The sequence below is a fragment of the Solanum verrucosum genome, unplaced genomic scaffold (genome assembly GCF_900185275.1).
Source record: "Solanum verrucosum unplaced genomic scaffold, falcon-dt-bn FXZP01000150.1, whole genome shotgun sequence".
NCBI lineage: Eukaryota > Viridiplantae > Streptophyta > Magnoliopsida > Solanales > Solanaceae > Solanum > Solanum verrucosum.
The window spans coordinates 848662-867734 of NW_026020371.1; the positions used below are offsets into that span (position 1 = coordinate 848662).

Below are 19073 nucleotides of genomic sequence, written 5' to 3' on the forward strand. Positions count from 1 at the left end.
ATTATGAATATGAATGATCACTACATTGATCACTGCCAGACAATGACCACATTAGACGTCCTTTCAATAATAACAGTTCACTCCTTCACTACCTACACCTGCAGTAATATTCAAGCTCTCATGCTACTGAAATATTTGAGGAGAATGCAGGATTTCACAGTTCCACAACCGTAACTTAATTACCAATATACCTCTTTCTTTTCTCCTTCTACTTCTCTTCTGCCTTCTTCTTCATCACTGTCATTTCTTTCTCCAACTCCAATTTGCCATCAGCCACCACTACTGGCTACTGCTCCCCAAAGCTACTTTGAAAATTTGAACTACTCGGTCAAGACTGAGGTTCCATCAGCTCCTCAAAGCAGGCTGGGCTTAAGAAATGGGTGGGGTCTGGGGAGTGTGGGGTGTGCGCAAACCTCACCCCTGCCTTGTGAAAGATCAGATTTTACCAAACTTCAATTATAGAGAGGTGCAAATGCCTAAGCCTATGGGGTCACTTTTGTAGTTGGATAACCAACACTGAAAAACGTCTTCACATTGGATGGTTTCCGGATATTCCTCAATCTGAATATTCATGGAACATGAGAAACAGATTAGTCATCATTTGTTTTTGGAAGATATCGAAGATTTTCTGGGGAATCCTACAAGTTCCATTCATCTTAAATATCTGAATCATCTTCATTTAGGCACCACAATCCTGTTTACTCTTTACTTTACTTTCATTCTTTCTATGGGGTCGAACTTACAATTGCCTATATTTGGTCTTTACTTTTGCTTATCCTAAAACCCTTATTCTTGTACTTCTCCATAGTTTCAATTTTTGGTTGACTCCATCACTAATTTCATCAATCAACATAGTATCTTTTGCAAGTAGCATGCATCATGAGAGCTCTTCATATTTATTTATTGGTTTGCTCATCTTTAAATAGGGTTGAAAAGTATGGAAAAATCCTCAATATCTAGTCTAACTGTTGCCACACTTGTGACCTTTCTTTTGTAAAGATATGGAAACAAAATGATTATTTTGGGTGTAATTCATATCTTTTGAGCAGGCTACCGTATATGCAATTGCGTGAAATATCTCCCTTCACTCTAGATAAAACATGTGAAACCCACTTACACCTCTAATTTCCTGGTCAGACTGAGCAATCAAAATGGACAGACGGAGCAAAACAACATGTGATATAGTTCCGAGGATGACCCTGCTTGTGGAGAAGACAAATATATATAGCAGAACTCTAATTCGTATCTGTGATTGATTGATTCGTCTACAAAATTACTTCTTTCTTTTTAAGCTCCTCGTGATCCTTCTTCTTTTGGAGCCACATTGTTAAAGTTCTCACATGACGTATACCCTATGCTAATTTATTTTCTAAATCCGTATCATGATCCATTTATCTATCATGCATCTGCTTTTGAAGCACTCGCATCCAGATACTGTTTTAAAATTTCAAGTACCTTGTTCATTAAAAATAGAAGACAAAGTTGCTTTTGCATCTTTAATTTTTATTATGCTGGAAGAATTGTTTGTTAGTTTTGTTTTCTTTCCTGGCAGTAGTTACTCACTGAGTGTTAGCGATAACGACCAATATTTCTATCAAATGAATAAGCTGATCATTAACTTTGTTTTGGCAGATCATATGAAACCTGATACGGAGACGTATAATTGGGTTATCCAAGCATATACAAGGGCTGAGTCCTATGATAGGTTAGTTTTGAATCATACCCATGTTTATTTGTTGTTTCATCTTCCCAACCATGCTATCAAAGTTAGCTGAAGCCTGCAGTGATTCAAGCTGCCGAATTATGTATACACAGACCTCCAGGTGATCTGGGTTTATGTTTCTATAGTTAAAGAGCTAAAATGATTTTTCAACTCTGCCCACACATGCTCATAAGATGTCTTTACCAGACATATATCAGTTACCATCTGTTTGAGTGCACCTTAGAATCTACCAATAACTGCCAGCTAAACTGAGTTTAATGTAGGATTTATAATTAAGGGTGTTTAATGAACAGGTAGGATCAAGATTGGACAGGTCAAAGTCAAAACAGGTTAAACAGAAGTAAAGGTCTTAGCCTAACCCATTTAAAGTTTGTTCATAGCAGTATAAGTTGGGTCAAATCAATGTTCTGTTGGGCATACCCAACTTTCCCAACTCAAGGCCACTTCTCAAACACATTTCTTGTTGCAGCTGAGACAATTTTTCTCTCTATCCACTTTTATTTTAATTTTTAGTTAGAGAGTTGAGTAATTTATTGAGTCCTATTAGCTAAGCCTTTGAATAGTGGCTTGAAAATTAAGTTTTTGGTTTTATTATTTTTCTTTTTACCAATTTTAGCCCAAAACTTTAATGGGTCAATTCGTGCCCAACCCATTATGATCCGTCCTTGAATTATCAAGCACCGACTTGTCAATCTTTCGGTTACATAAAATTGGGGTAATGACACTCCTAGTCATAGTTTGGAAGTCGGAGTATGTTTTTAAAATTTGTGACTTTTCAACCGCAAGAGAGGCCGAGTTTGTTGAGTAGGTGATCCCCCGAATTGGGGATTTCAGGTTTGAAACCCCCGGCATGATTTCTCGGTCGAGCTCATCGCATAGGATTTGTTAGTTTGGTTTACCTTTCCAGTGTGGTTTGCGGGCTATTATACTGGAGCTGGTTTTATCATGGGTGCACCAAAAGGGTAGCGGTTGTGGGTTGCCTTGTCAACATGTTTTTTTTTTGTGACTTCATCTATGCATTGGTTTTGTTCTTCACTGTTGATTAAAGTGTTATACATCTTTCTGACATGTTGTTCATGTGAACTTTGGTGGAGAAATGTTAAAATTTTGTACTTATAGCATGTCTCATCATACAATCTTTACTGAAGCTTTTTGTCTGACTGTTAGAGTGCAGGATGTTGCTGAGCTACTAGGGATGATGGTTGAGGACCACAAACGTTTGCAACCAAACGTGAGAACCTATGCGTAAGAAACTTTCTTTTATTCTATCTTCAATAAGTTTTCTGTAGCATGAACATTTCTCTGTTTTTAGAAAGTAATATTTTGATTATTCATCTTGAAATGTCTCATTTTCCCTGCTGCGGCAAGACTGTGGTATGAGCCAATAGGATCCAATCACATTTCTTGGATCTTTTTTCTCCAGTTTGTCCTTCTTTCATGACAAGCTCAAGTTCTACTTATTTTATTTTTTTGAACAGTGGGAGAACTTTTTATGAACTTTTTGTCGATTTGAGAAGTTCCCAACTTAAGAAACTGTAACCAGGACAAGCCCAAAGTTTGATCCTGGGGAATTAGGTTTACTGATAACTTTGGGCAGCTTTTCTAATTAAGAAAATATACTTAATTCTTGGAAACTCTCTTAACTGAGTGGAAATTTGTACTGAGCCTTCTCGTCAGCAAAGTTTTATTCCTATAGTTGATTCTGGGGAATATAAAATAAATAGCATGCTTCTGGTGCAAGCAAATGTATTTAGAGGACACTGAATCCATTATAGATATCCTAGGTTCCTGTTAGGATTCAGATTCAGTTTTCTTACTTTTTGACAAGCTGTAACTATGGTTTAGTGCAACCCAAGCACTGGTTCAATGAATATACACAATGTTACCTTCTCAAAAATAAAAATAAAATAAATAGCATGAGCTAGTTAAGCAAGGAGTAGTACTTTGTTCTTTTTGTGTACTCTGTTTAGTTGTTTCTAAAGTTCGGTTGCTAACCTTTTGGTTAGCCAACTGCGGAAATGGAAGCAAGGAAGTCACCATTGTATTAATTAGTGCATCACTATGCACCCACACTCAGCTTGTGTAGAAGTTGCCTCCCCCACCCCCACCCCCCCAAAAAAGGATTTGTATGATGACTTTTCGTGTACCTTTTTCAGTTTGTTGGTTGAATGCTTTACCAAGTATTGTGTGGTCCGTGAAGCTATCAGACATTTCCGTGGTCTAAAGAACTTTGAAGGTGGAACACAAGTGCTTTATAATGATGGAAAGTATGGGGACCCACTTTCATTGTATCTTCGTGCTCTATGTAGAGAAGGTAATAAATACTACGGACATTTCGAAACTGCTATTTTTAGGATCAAGTGGCTCTTGCCTGCCCCCCTAAAGGAACAATTCTCTCTGGTACTTCTTTGATTTGCTTGTTATCCGCTTGTGTCACCTATCACATGGATTTGTTAGGTTATAACTGATAATACAACTAAAAATATACTGATCTTTTTATATTGGAAATTGAAATGTGAACAAGCTAATGCATAATAGATGTGAAACGACACCATCAGCATCAACAGAACAATGATAGAGTTATATGAAAGAGACCCTTTTGTCTCATTAGACAGTACAGAATAATGAAGAATTATTCAGCTATTATTAAGTTCCCGTAAAATAAACATCAGTGAGCAATTCAAAATTGGGAAAGGAAAACATGTTACAACCATGCATATCTGATTTTCTTTTGGCTTGGCGGGGAGGGTCGGGAGGAGGGAGCACTGAATGTTGAACAACCTTTCAAATTGCTGGAGAGCATAGTCTCTATCATAAGAAATTTCACTCTTATATACATATATAATGGAAACTCTCACTGTGGAAGGGGATAGCCACGAGCCCTGTGCATTCCACCTTTCTTCTATTTCTATCTATATGAAAAGCCAGCACACTATATTCACCAATTTCAGGTATTTACTTAAAATCAGTATGCTTCAAGTGTAAATATCTGATTGCCGAGAATATTTATTTTCCTCCTTTGTACTTCAAAGCATCCTATTATGTTCTCTTCTGTTTTTTGGCATTAGTTGCCCCTGAGTATTCTTAAGCTCATTTAAGGTGACACTAATAGATAACCCCTTAAATTGGACACCAGTTGTGAGGGAGAAAGTCATTGGTAACCCCTTAAATTTGACACCAATTCACTTAAACTATGTCAATTACCATATAGATATCTCAACTTGGAAAACGTGTCTCTTGGACACCCAGGAACATTCAAACGAAGCAATCAAATAATGATACCTGTAATAAATGATACTCATAACTACAAAAATATATAATAGTACAAAGATCGAAAAAAGTAAACAAGCGCCCTCCAACACACCTCATCTTCACCCCACCCTCGTAGCCTCCATCCCCACACCCCTGCCTCCATCCTCACCTCCCGTAGTATTTATTTAGATTATATTTATACAAATGCTTTTAGAGTAATAATTTTCGCTTACGTACCAGACACAAGAAAATAAGTAAGAACCCACTTATTTTCCTTCAAACCGAACACACTTATAGTGATATGTGGATTGATCACACGTCACAAATTCAAACCCTGCCGTAGACAAGAGCCTGGTATTTAAATGGAGAAGGGTAGAAGAGTGGATTCATTATCTACCGAGTCTAGGACTGTGCACGAGCCCGCCTCCGAATCATCCGAAGCTTCCACCATCATAGGCGTTTCTGTGCTCCGTGTACCATTGTTTTGCCACTGGTTCCTCCCATGGAACTCGTTTCATTCAAAAGCACCAATATTCATTACTATTGAAGCAAAACTGGAAAATCGGTAATAAATAGAGAAAACAAGAAACTAAGAAAAAAATATGATTTGAAGGCACCTCTTCCCCAAGCTATATTCTTAAGTCTAGAGTTTTAACTACTCTCTGTAGCTGGAGCAATTTCCCCCTGTCTATTCCCCTGAAGCTTTTTTGGACTTTGTTAGCTCCTTAACCTTAGATTAGCCTTTCGTAATAGAGCTAACAATGTCTTGTACTTTTCTATGCTCTGTAATTTATGCATCTTCTTGATGCCTGCTATGAAATTCATTATCTTATCAAAATATAGAAACAAAGAAATATGCTTACTGATAATAGCTTTGTTTTTTATATTGGTTTCTTATCTGTAAATCTGGTCCTTTGATATGATGATTTGAGTTTATGTGAATTTAGAAAGTTAAGTTAATACCCTCCATTTATGTGATACTCTTTCCTTTTTAATAAGTCCCCAAAAAGAATGATATTTTTCTATATTTGAAATAATTTTAACTTTAAACTTCTCATTTTACTCTCAATGAGATGATTTATAGCCATGCAATTATCTATGTCTTGTTTACACCCCAACTTTCAAAAGTCGTTTTATTCCTCTTAAACTATGTGCCCAATCAAACATGTTCATATAAATTGGGAACGAAAGGAAGTGTCTTATATTGAGGAATTGAAGCATTTTTATATTGTTTTAAAGTGGTGCCAACTTAAATGCTGGTTGACTAACAAAAAAGATGAAGAAGAAGGGTGGCATTTGGGGAGAAATAGAGGTAGATAAAGTTTATAAAAGAATTTCACTATGCTTTTTGAGTTGGAAATGCATTAGAATAACCTCTAACACGCTCAAATATGAAGATAACAAACTCGTGGTGCCAGGTCAAACCCGGGCTTCCAAGCGACACACCTCTACCAAGTAGAGTTGTCTAAATGGCAACTCGGAAAGTTACGGTGTCTACATGGCAGTTGGTGCCAAGTTTTAGGGTCAATCTATGAATTTGAGCCTCATTTATTTTTAAAATTAGATAATGTGGTGTAATTTCTTTGAGGAGTCTTAACAAGATTATCAACAAAATGATCTTTTACTCCAGGGAGGATTGTTGAGTTGTTAGAAGCACTTGAAGCTATGGCTAAGGATAACCAGCCAATCCCACCAAGAGCAATGATCTTGAGCAGAAAATATCGTACATTAGTTAGTTCATGGATTGAACCTTTGCAGGAAGAAGCTGAACTTGGATATGAGATAGATTATATAGCCAGGTAAGCATTTTTATTCATGTTAGTATCATATCTTGTTGCATACTTATTGACTTTGACATCATTTGTTTATTTTCCTAATTAGTATTTGGGTACAAGCATCATGATGGAGGTATCAACTAATTATATGCCTAATTCTCGATCTTTGCTTGTGCATTGTGCAGTGATTAATTCAACAATCAGGAAAAAAGGCTGTTATTATAGCATCTTGGTTTCTATGTGTATTGCTCCATTGATACCCAGCACTTTAAAATTCATTATCAGGAATTTCCCACTTTGATGACTCTTTGCAAGCTTTCAGTTGGCTCTATTTGCTTAGTAAATTTATCTACTGATTGAGCTAAGATTGATGATGTAATATTGAAGTGTGATGCTGGGATAATAAAGCCACTCAGTTGTATGATGATTTATGTTGACACTTGAGAGTATATCATTTTGGAATTCGCTTGTACTAAAGATGCACATGATGTAACATTATCAAGCTGATAATTCCTTATTTTTTACAATTGAGGAAACTAACCATTTTTATGCAAATTAGACTTGCATGATATCCGGGTTGGTGGAATAGTCACGGGAAGATTATATAGCCTCTAATTCATGATTTTTTTTTCTCTCCAGGTGCTCATTACTGTCACATCTATTCTTTTCTGTTTTTAGCTGATAAGCTCACATTTTTGAGTTTTTCTAGATAGTGGGCATGGTAATTGTACTGTTAATAGACTGCCTTGCCCTAATTTCATGTTTAATGGTTGGCTGTTTTTCTAATTGTTTGTTTGTTTGTATATTCATTGTTTTTTCCGTAGGTTTATTGTGGTAATGTTCTGCTTCAATTTCTAGCTTTGATTTTTTACTATAAGATGTGATTTAGTTGGCCGTAACATTCAGGTATGTTGCTGAAGGTGGACTCACAGGTGACCGCAAACGATGGGTCCCAAGAAGGGGAAAAACTCCTTTAGATCCTGATGCCCAAGGGTTTATATATTCCAATCCTAGGGAAACCTCTTTTAAACAAAGATGCTTCGAAGAGTGGAGGTTGCACCACAGGAAGCTTTTGAAAACCTTACTCAATGAAGGACCTTCAATTCTGGGGAAAATATCCGAGTATGATTACATACGTATTGAGGAGAGACTGAGGAAAGTCATCAAAGGACCTGAACAGAGTGCCTTGAAACCAAAAGCTGCTAGTAAAATGATTGTATCAGAATTAAAGGAAGAACTAGAAGCACAAGGTCTACCAACAGATGGAACCAGAAATGTACTCTACCAACGAGTGCAGAAAGCAAGGAGAATAAATCGCTCTAGAGGCAGGCCACTTTGGGTTCCTCCAGTCGAGGAGGAAGAAGAAGAGGTAAATGTTATTCCAAGTGTATTAAATGTAACTAGTTGTCTTGAGATATCATGCAAATCCATGTCATTCCTCACAATCTATATTGTGTTATTTTTTCAGGTTGATGAAGAGCTTGATGAGTTGATCTCACGTATAAAGTTGCATGAAGGAAATACAGAATTCTGGAAACGCCGCTTTCTTGGGGAGGGATTAAGTGAAAATTATGGCCAGCAGTCAGAAATAATAGACTTAGAACCTACTGATGTGGTAGATGATAATGATGCTGTCGATGATATCGCCAAAGAGGCTGAAGATGATGAGGCAGAAGATGACGAGGCACAAGATGAGGAGGAAGAAGTGGAGCAAACTGAAAGCCAACCGGAAATAGGTGACAGGAAGGACAAGGAAGTTGAAGCTGCGAAACCTCTTCAAATGATTGGAGTGCAACTGCTAAAAGATTCTGATCTAACGGCTAGCTCTTCAAAAAAATCCAGGAGAAGGCTTTCTAGAGTAGCTGCAGTGGTATGACATTTTATGGTGTTCATCGATTGCTAATTATTTGTTATAGCATCTACATAGAAAGAAAAGTCAGAAGATACAAGCAAGTCATATGTTTGATATCTGCTCTCTCTATCTCATATGCACCCAAGTGGAATATCCACTATCATTCCTGTATCTTCCTGTGATATTTTAGTAAATCATTTGGAACAAGATGGACCTGAATTGAGCAAGACCGTATTTGAAAGATCTATTAAGCCAACCATAAATAGTTTAGGATTGAGGCATTGTTGGTTGATTGATTTAGTTGATATCTGTTCTCTCAATCCCAGTGGACTCTTTTTCTAATTTTCATCTGAATATCCACATCTCGTCTGGTTCTTCCCATGAAAATTTTCAATTGTGGACAAGGAAAGTCAAAATCGTCACCGAATTTCTGATGAGACACATGTCACTCTGAATTCACAATCTTTTCCTTTTTCACCCGATAGCTAAAATGTAAGTTTTGGTGCCTTCTTGTTTCTCATATACATTGCAGTGATGTGCTTCATAAATAATTTGTTTAATAGTTATGATTCAAAATAGAAAAACAATTTGGCGAGGAGGGAGAATCGTGTGGTTACAATTTCCATAGCTGTTGAGGGATTGACATTTATATCATGTTTTTCCTCTTCCCTCCCCAAGTTCCGACTTTACCTTTACTTTATCTGCTTTTGTATGTTTTATCTTCATAGTTCGTTCTTAAAACACATCTCCGATTCACCATTTTACGAATCTTATTACATTCTGTCTTATCTAGATCACAGAGACGGTGTGCTTTAGGTGACTAAAACTTGTGTCTTTGAATCTGTTGACAGGAATAAGTCATTGTCTGTGAGGTATTACGAAGCTTGACTGCTAATACAATAATTTCTGTGCTTCACATTTCATGTATGTACTACATGATTAGGTTTATAAGTGCTTCTCAGTAGTTGTAAACTTAGGCATTTGTGACTGAAGTAGGAAACGGCCAATCAGATCAGTTGGAACTGGAACACTTAAACCTGATGACAATTTGGTCCACTTACTTATCTTCTACATTTTCTGTTGCCTTAGAACATCTATATTTGTTTCATGGGCAAATGTTTAGCATACAAGCATAAATGAAAATAGTCATCCAGGTAATAACCCTAAGTTTTTCCTACAAATTACCCTTAAACTTACAAATTTTCGCATAATGACTTGTTTACTTCTGGAAACTGCATAAGATTTACAAAAATTGACGTTTAAGAGCATGGATATTTGATTGATATGTCTTTTCATATTTGCACAGGATGATGACGATGATGATTGGTTTCCACTGGACATTCATGAAGCATTTGTGGAGCTGAGGAAACGGAAAGTATTTGATGTATCAGATATGTATACAATCACTGATGCTTGGGGCTGGACATGGGAAAAAGAAATCAAGAACAAAGCTCCTCGAAGATGGTCACAGGAGTGGGAAGTTGAATTGGGGATCAAAGTGATGACAAAAGTATGCTATGATATCCTTATTAATCTCCTCACCATTTTCAACACCATTTACTGAATGTTACATGCAGTCTTTCCTCAATCTACAAGTTACCTCTTGCTAAATAGTATGCTGATATGTTGAATTTCTATGCAAGTATATGCCGTGACAGATTTTTGAGAGTCCGTGAAACAATGTTGTTGAGAATATCATTAACTAATAAAAGTTGAGTTCTCTCTCAAACTCTTGTCTTCTAACATGGTATCGTCCTGAAATCGAATCTGACCTCCCATTTAAAATGAAATTCCACGTGCTTGGCCCATGAAAAAGAATAGGCCCGCATGTGAGGGGGCGTGTTGAGAATGTTAGTAACTAATAAAGCTGAGTTCTCTTTCAAACTCCTGTCTTCTCACAAATGTATATTGTTAGACAAGTATAGCTAAATTGTCCCTGTTTTCTTACAGACTTGGTAATTAATATCTCTTTGCTCGGTGATTCTTCATAGCTCTATGCTAATTTGTGTTGAGAAAAAAATGAATTAGTGATATTGCATTTTTTGCTTTTAGTGGGGGAGACGGCCAACATGTGGGATATGACAGCTAGTTACATAAGGGAAGCTGCAAGAGAGGTGTTGGGGGTTTCTAGAGGCAACTCTAGTGGACGAGGAGATTAGTGGTAGAATGGTGAAGTCTAATGGAAAGTGGAAGCAAATAAGGCTGTTTATGCGAAGTTGGTGGAGAGTAAGAACGAGGATGATAAGCGGACTAAGAGGGAAATGTATAAAGTGGCGAGGGAGGAGGCAGCGTTGTCGGTTACACCGGCAAAACTGACAGTTTTCGAATGCTTGCATGATGAGTTATGGGACAAAGGCGGAGATAAGAAACTGAATAGGCTAGCCAAGGCAAGAGAGGAAGGCCTGAGACCTCGACCAAGTGAAGTGCATCAAAGACAAAGTAAACAAAGTTTTGGTGGAGTAGACACTCATTAGATGGAGGCGGCAGACATTCTTCCACAAGGTCTTGACTGATGAGAGGGACATGGACATTATGCTGGAGAGTTGGAGCACTCTGAGAGACGACAAGATTTCGAGTATTGTAAGTCTATAAAGGTTGATGAGATCAAGTGCTATTCGTAGGATGAGCTAGGGAAGAGTGACCAAGCCAGATGAAATTTCGGTGGAGTTTTGGAAGAACATAGGAGGGAAAGCTTGGAGGGGCTAACTGGTGTGTTTTCATTTTTAGGACAAAAGATGCTCGAAGAAGAAAGGCGGAGTATGATGATTCCATTGTATAAGAACAAGGGTGATATATAGAATTGCAACAACTATAGTGGTATTGAGCTGCTAAGCCATACAATGAAGATGTGAGAGAGGGTGGTGGAGATAAGGGTAAAGAGGGTTGTGTCTATTTCCGAGAATCAATTCGAATTCATGTCGGGGCGAACTACCACAGAAGCCATATACCTTATGAGGAGGCTGATGGAGCAGGATAGGGAGTGGAAGAGGGATTTACATATGGTGTTCCTCGACCTAGAGAAGGTTTATGACAAAGTCCCCAGGGAGGTCCCATGGATATGCTTAGAGGCTATAGGTGTAGTTGTGGCTTATACTAGGGTGATCGAGGACATGTACGATGGATCCAAGACCAGGGTGAGGGGGGTATACAAGATCATTGCAAAGCTTCTATCAGAGAGACTCAAGAGGGTGATACATTGCCTGGTGGATAGACATCAGATGGCTTTTATCAAGGGCAGGTAAATTATGGATGCCGTTTTGATAGCTAATGAATGCACAGAGACGAGACAGAGGAGCAATAAGCCAGGAATTGTATGCAAGCTGGACATACAAAAAGCTTATGACTTCTTAAACTAGGACTTTCTTATACAAATGCTGGAAAGAATGGGTTTTGGGGCCAGGTGGATAAGATGGATAAAACATTGTATTGGCACTGTCAGGTTCTCTATACTTGTGAATAGAGTACCCACTGGCTTTTTCTCTTCCCAGCGAGGCTTGAGACAGGGGGATCCTCTTTCCCCATTTTTATTCATCTTAGCTATGGAAGGAATGAGTAACCTTATTAAAACAACAAAGGGAAAGGGGTGGATCAAGGGGTTCCAAGCAGGAGAACTTTCTAGTTTGGAGATAACTCATCTACAATATGCAGATGACACATTGGTTTTCTGTGAAGATGAGACAAAACAAATCCTGATTTTGAGGGTTATTTTTGTCATTTTTGAAGCTGTCTCTGGTCTCCACATAAACTGGCGGAAAAGCTTCATCTATCCTATCAATAGTGTGCTTAATACAGAAGTTCTGGCCAGAACACTAGGAGGTAAGGTTGGGGAGCTTCCAACTACTTACCTAGGTATGTCTTTGGGAGCTAAAAGCAAGTCCAAAGGCATATGGAATGGGGTCCTGGAGAAATGTGAAAAGAGACTCACCAACTAGAAGAGTCAGTACCTGTCCTTGGGAGGAAGATTGACTTTAATTAACAGTGTGATGGATGCATTACCCTCTTATATGATGTCAGTCTTTCCTATGCCTGCCAATGTATCTAATAGCATTGATGCTATTAGAAGAAATTTCTTATGGAAGTTTCCTCTTGTTAAATGGAAGGAACTGATTGTGAGTTAAAATACAGGAGGCCTAGGCATAAGAAATCTGAGGAAACAAAACCAGAGTCTAATGATGAAGTGGTTATGGAAGTTTGCAAATGAAGATAACATGCTCTGGAAAGAGGTCATCACAGCAAAATATGGCATGGAAGATAAGTGGATGACTAAAATGATAAGTACTCCATATAAATGCACTGTATGGAGGGCAATCAGAAATCAATGGCCAGTGCTATATCACAGAACCAAGGTAGAAGTGGGAGATGGTTCAAAGACATCCTTCTGGGAGGATAAGTGGAATGGGTCTGTCCATATGAAACAGTTGCATCCTGAATTGTTCATTTTATGCCAACATCAACAGGCCACTGTGGCTACAATGTGGACTGGACAAGGATGGAATTTGTTCTTAAGGAGGAACCTTCAGGATTGGGAGATAGACGAAGTGGCAGAATTTCAAGATTCAGTAGGCTCTTTCAGCAACCTCACCGAAAAGAAGGACTTATTAGTTTGGCAGAATGACACCAAAGGTCAATTCTCAGTAAATTCAATTTATAAGGAGCTCAACAAGAATGCTGGACAGGAGACGGAATGGCCATGGAAGAGCATCTGGAAACCAAAAGTACCCTACAAAGTAAACTGCTTCATGTGGTTATTGACAAAAGAAGCGGTTTTGACTCATGAAAATCTAAAGAAAAGAGGCTATCAGTTGGCTTCTAGATGTACTTTATGTGAAGAACATGCTGAGACTATTAACCATCTTTTCTTGCATTGTACATGGACGGAACAATTATGGAGAATGTTCATCTGTCTAAAGGGGATAAGATGGGTGAAACCAGGGAGCATTAAAGGAGTCCTGAGCAGCTGGAATAGAGATGGCAATGCTTCTGACTAGGAGAAGAGATGGAAACTTGTCCCAGCATGTATTTGGTGGATAATCTGGAAAGAGAGAAACAACAGGAGTTTTGAAAATTGGTAGAATAGCTTACAGAAGATCAAGATGGACTGCTTAGCTCTTTTCTATTTTTGGTGTAAACAAAATATATTAACTAGGACTGAAGACATCTTTGATGTGCTAGATTGTTTATAGGCAGCAGTTTAGACTAAGACTATTTTATTCTGTAAGTTGTAACACTTTTGAAGGGGAACTTCACTTTTGTTGTAGTATACCTGTGGATATATAGACTAAAGTTACCCGTTTAAAAAAAAACAATAGTTGGAGACTAAAAACACTTTCCAGTCATGATGGGGTTACACCAAAGGTTGACTCTTAGTCCGTTTTGTTTTGCACTGGTTATGGATGAACCGACGCGGTATATCCAAGGTGAGATGCCATGGTGTATGTTTTTTTGCAGATAACATAGCATTGATTGACGAGACTTGCGGTGAAGTTGATGCTAGGCAAGAGATTTGGAGACAAATCCTGGAGCCTAAAGGGTTCAAGTTGACCAAGACCAAGACTGAATACTTAGAGTGTAAGTTCATTGATGCTACGCATTAGGTCCGCGCAAAAGTGAGGCTTGATGCTTAGGTCATCCCTATAAGAGGATGTTTCAAGTATGTGGGGTCTTCAATTCAAGGTAATGGTGAGATGAATTATGATGTCACATATCGTATTGGTGTTGGATGGGCAAAATGGAGGCTCGCTTCCAGAGTCTTGTGTGATAAGAAGATACTACCAAATCTTAAAGGTAAGTTCTACAGAGTGGTAGTTAGACCAAATATGTTGTATCGGGCAGACTGTTGGCCAGTCAAGAACTCTCACATTCAGAAGGTAAAAGTTGTGTTATGAGGATGTTGAGATGGATGTGTGAGCATAGTAAGAGAGATAAAATTATGAATGGAGATATCTGGGACAAGCAGGAGTGTCTTCCATGGTGGACAAGATGAAGGAATTGAGGTTAAGATGATTTTGGCATGTGAAGAGGAGAAGTGTAGTTGCCCTAGTGAGGTGTGAGAGGTTAGCAATGGCGGGTGATAGGTGAGGTAGATGCAAATCGAAGAAGCATTGTGGAAAGGTGATTAGACAAGACATTTGAGCTTACCGAGGACACGACCTTAGATAGGAGGGTTTGGAGGTTGCGGAATAGGGTAGAAGGTTAGTTGGTGGTTGAGCGTTCTCTCGCTTCGTGCAGGATAGGCATGGTGGTCGTACTTGTACCTACTTTCTTACCAATAATTTAACACTATTCTCGTAGTTTCTTGTTCTTAGATTTTGGTTATCACATGTGTTTTTTTGTGCTTCAGTTATCACATTATTTTGTTGTCGTTACTGCTCTTTCTTTTTTATGTTGTGTACTACTCTCCATTTTGTATTATTTTGTTGTTGTTACTGCTTTCGTTTCTGTATTCCCTTTTTCAATCTGCTTTGAAATGCTTTATTTAAGCTGAGGGTCTATCGGAAACAACCTCTATATTGCTAAGAGGTAGGGGTTAGATTTGCATACACTCTACCCTCCCCATACCCTACTTCTGGGATTACACTGGGTATGTTGTTGTTATTGCATTTTTTGCTTTTACCGTCCACCTATATCTTCTTATTTAATACACAGAAAGATAGTAGTCTAGAACACCCAACATATTCACATGAATGATGCCTACATTTAACACTTGCTCTTCCAGATTTTTCATTTTACCAATTCATGCTTCTTCCTAGAAACTTTCAGTATGGCAGTTATGGATTAGAATTTGGTATGATTGGTGACCAACTTCCTGATGACTGACTCTCATCTTTGGTTTGAGAAGGAGAATTAAATGAACCCAACATTGAAGATTTGGTTGAATAAAGTTTCATTTTTGCCAAGATTTTCCTACATAATCCAACATTAGTCTATTATGGTCTTATGAAGGAATCGCTAGCTGCTAAGGATACTCAAAACTCACTTTCATTTTCTTTGCTTCCTGTATCATTTTTATCAGCTGTTGCTGCATGTAATGAAGTCACTAGTGACTCCAAGCCACGGTAAAACCATGATTGGATCTAATGTTCTTACAACTTTCTTGGTTCTTCTTTCAGGAGTTTTTAGTTTTTATTTTGTAGCATTCTCCTGTAACGCTTTAGGAGTTACAGTCTTGCTTTTCTAGATTTCTTTAAATATTTAGTCTTTCTGGATTTTTTAAATGAAGATTCTCAGTATATCAATAAATTTTCAGTGAATGAAGGTTAGGGTTTTACAACTTTGTTTTCTAATATTGTTGTATAGTGAATTATGACATTCTAGCAGAACTGGTGCTATGCTGTTTCCTGTCCTTGTAGCTAGTGAACTTGGCTTCATGTATGGATTCTTCTGTTTTCCTGTTGTAAACGAAAAATGTTTCTATCTCAGGTAATAGAATTGGGTGGGACACCAACAATTGGTGATTGCGCTATGATATTGCGTGCTGCAGTACGAGCTCCTATGCCTTCTGCTTTCTTGAAAATTTTGCAGACAACGCATAGTCTTGGTTATGTATTTGGAAGGTAAGTCTGGTTTTACCTGAAATACTTCCTTCTTTATGAATTATGTTTTCGTGCTACTTGCATCAGACTTGCAACAAACAAATAAATGATATAACATCAGCAAAAAGAAGGTTTACACAAAGATTGGCTAAACAAATAGAGTTGCCTGTAGATATTCAAGCTGAGATTGTGTTTACTTTATATTGGTTCACTTCCAGCAAATCTTTCTGCTTTGCTGTGCTTTTACCATAATTTATCTTGTTTCACATATTATTTAAATTGATTATTGATCTTAACCCATTCGTTGCAGCCCTTTGTATGACGAAATCATCATATTATGCCTTGATCTTGGGGAGCTTGATGCTGCAATTGCCATAGTGGCAGATCTAGAGACTAGTGGAATCAAGGTCCCCGATGAAACCCTTGATAGAGTAATTTCTGCCAGGCAGGGTAGTGATACTCCTGCTAATGGTTCGCAATAGGGAATCTGCATATTGCAATTTTACTTGTAGGTTAGGAGGAATTTAGAATAGCATACCATAACTGTTGTAGCATATAGAGTCTCAAAACAGACAAGAGTTAGTTGTAAGCAGAAATAGATTTGGTTTATTCTTGAGTGTTGCTTCCAACCCCTTGTCATTGGTGTAAACAGTTGAAATTCACATACTTGTACTTGAGTAGAAGTTGTTAATACGTAAACAACTGTGTTTGATTTGCTGGTTCATTGTCAGCAGTTATAGAGAAATTGATTTGCTGGTTCATTGTCAGCAGTTATAGAGAAATTGATTTGCTGGTTCATTGTAAGAACTGTGTTTTATTCTGTATCCCCATAAAATGGCATGGTTTAGAAAACTGAGGTTATACAGTTTTTTCAAAAAAGATGGACAAAACTGATACATAGTAGTTCTTGCAACTTTTCAGTGTCCAGTTCAGAAACTCAGGACATTGTGTATTTAAATTCAACTTTTTAGTTCAAAATTTCAGGCCATTGTGCTTTTAAGTTCAGTTTTTAATCCAATCTTTTCGCTTGGTCTCTTGAATTTCTTTTGTTCAGTTTAAATGACAGTGACACTATATTCAAAAGTTTACATTGTCTAGTTGATACAAGAAAATAGGCAAACGCAAACCTACAAAAATAAGGAAAAATGTTCAAATATGTCATCGAACTTTGAGAAAAGATTTATTTATGCCATTCGTTAAAATATTGGTTTATCTATCCCATTATCTTTTAACTTCGGTTTTGCAAAATCATTTTTTTCCCGTGGTCAATTATAATTCTGCCACATCATGTCAAAATTCTAAAATCATTTTTGGAGTCAAAAATACCCACCCGTATTTTTTTTAAAAATATTCCCAAAAATATAATAATAATGAAAATCAGTTTAAAAATTCTGAAAAACTGCTTATTCATATTTTTGACGCTAGATCTTTGTTCCCTAGTGTTTTCTGGGTCTATGTTCAAAATTTCAAGTGATTCGGAGTTGTGGAGAAAATTCTATCATTAAAAGAGGTTGAAATTTTATAACTTTAAAGAAATTTCAAGTGGATTTTGTTGAATTAGGTTGAATTAGAGCTCAAAAGATTTTGAGTTTTGATATCTAGCTCAAAGGGAAGCTATTCTTAAAATTTAAGGTGATTTTGTGAAGAATCGAAGAAGTTGGAAAATTGGAATTCTTGGTGTTCTTCTTGTGTTCTTGAGGAACAAGAAGTAAAAATAATATATATTTGATCCAAAATCCTAATTGAAAAGTGTTAAAAGTTGTTTGGGGTCTTATTGATGTAAAAAATGATTATGCAAAGTTATAAAATAATGACATGGATGAGCCTTTTCTCAAACTGTAATGACATAGATGAACCAAACTTCTAACGGATAAAAAATAAATGAGGTTTTTTTTTTAGTTTGAAGGCATGTTTGAGCCTAATAAAGAAGACAAAACTAAAAAAGAGAGGCTCAAATTAGTTGTCCCAACTAGACTGCGCTAGATTCAGATAAAAAGAATCAAGAAATCAACAAAAATCAGGTCAATTTACATTTAGAAAGTTCTCAGTCTCCTTCCTCTTCATCTTCTCTACAGATGTAAATCACCGGTGAAATTGGAAACTTGTCGCTAATCAAATGATAAAAGCACCACCTGACAGACGTCTTATAGTACCGATTCAAGGTCTTCCTAGTGATTTTGTTGGTGTTAACAACTTAGAAACAGGAGCTCCGATAAGTACTTCTCATCAAAACTTTCTTCTAAAAATTTGAAACAAAAATCATACCCTATCTAACCTTGATTTGAATAGAAATCGGTGTCAATGAAGACCAGCTTCAAGTGTAGAGACGGTACTTCCCAAGATCTATGTTTGAGTGGGATAACTTTTTTTTAAACCCAAAGGGGTCGTTTGGTTACTGTATAAGAGACATCTTATTCATGTATAAAAAGTTGCATTAGCTTTACTGTGTTTGGTAGAAGTTTTATATTAGGTATAAAAGTCAGCATAACTTATACCACGTTTGGTTGGTAAGAATTTAAATGTTGTATAAAAGTTATTCATGTATTAATTTATACGGTGTTTGGTTGCATTTTTGTAGTCCTACATAATTAATACCAACATAACTTATGAGGGAATCTATGTATAAAGTTATGCAGGGTAGAAGGTGGAATAAGTTATGTGGGTATTAGTTATACATGTATTAAAATGATAGATTACATATTTACCCTATTAATTTATTTTTTATTTTTTAATTGGAAACTTTACTGTTTCCTATATACGTTTGTTGTTTTTATTTCTTTTTATATATAGATCATTTTCATTTCTTTTAATTTATTTTATTTTATTTAATTGGAAACTTTACTGTTTTCCTATCTACGTTTGTTATTTTTATTTCTTTTTATATATAGACTATTTTCATTTTTTTTTATATTTACCGTTTTTATTTATTTATGCAAATA

General features: G+C 36.9%; 1 protein-coding gene across 1 annotated transcript in view; it reads left to right on the top strand.

Moving 5' to 3' along the window:
• LOC125838337 (uncharacterized) overlaps positions 1-16899 on the top strand; it is a 30658-nt gene extending 13759 nt beyond the window's left edge. Inside the window, exons 5-13 of the mRNA XM_049517396.1 lie at positions 1633-1705; positions 2891-2968; positions 3880-4037; positions 6606-6774; positions 7657-8119; positions 8219-8620; positions 9909-10112; positions 16022-16155; positions 16445-16899. Of these exons, the coding sequence (XP_049373353.1) occupies positions 1633-1705; positions 2891-2968; positions 3880-4037; positions 6606-6774; positions 7657-8119; positions 8219-8620; positions 9909-10112; positions 16022-16155; positions 16445-16616 (1853 nt within the window). The 3' untranslated portion in view covers positions 16617-16899. The remainder of the gene's footprint in view (positions 1-1632; positions 1706-2890; positions 2969-3879; positions 4038-6605; positions 6775-7656; positions 8120-8218; positions 8621-9908; positions 10113-16021; positions 16156-16444) is intronic.
• Positions 16900-19073: the final 2174 nt, after the last annotated feature.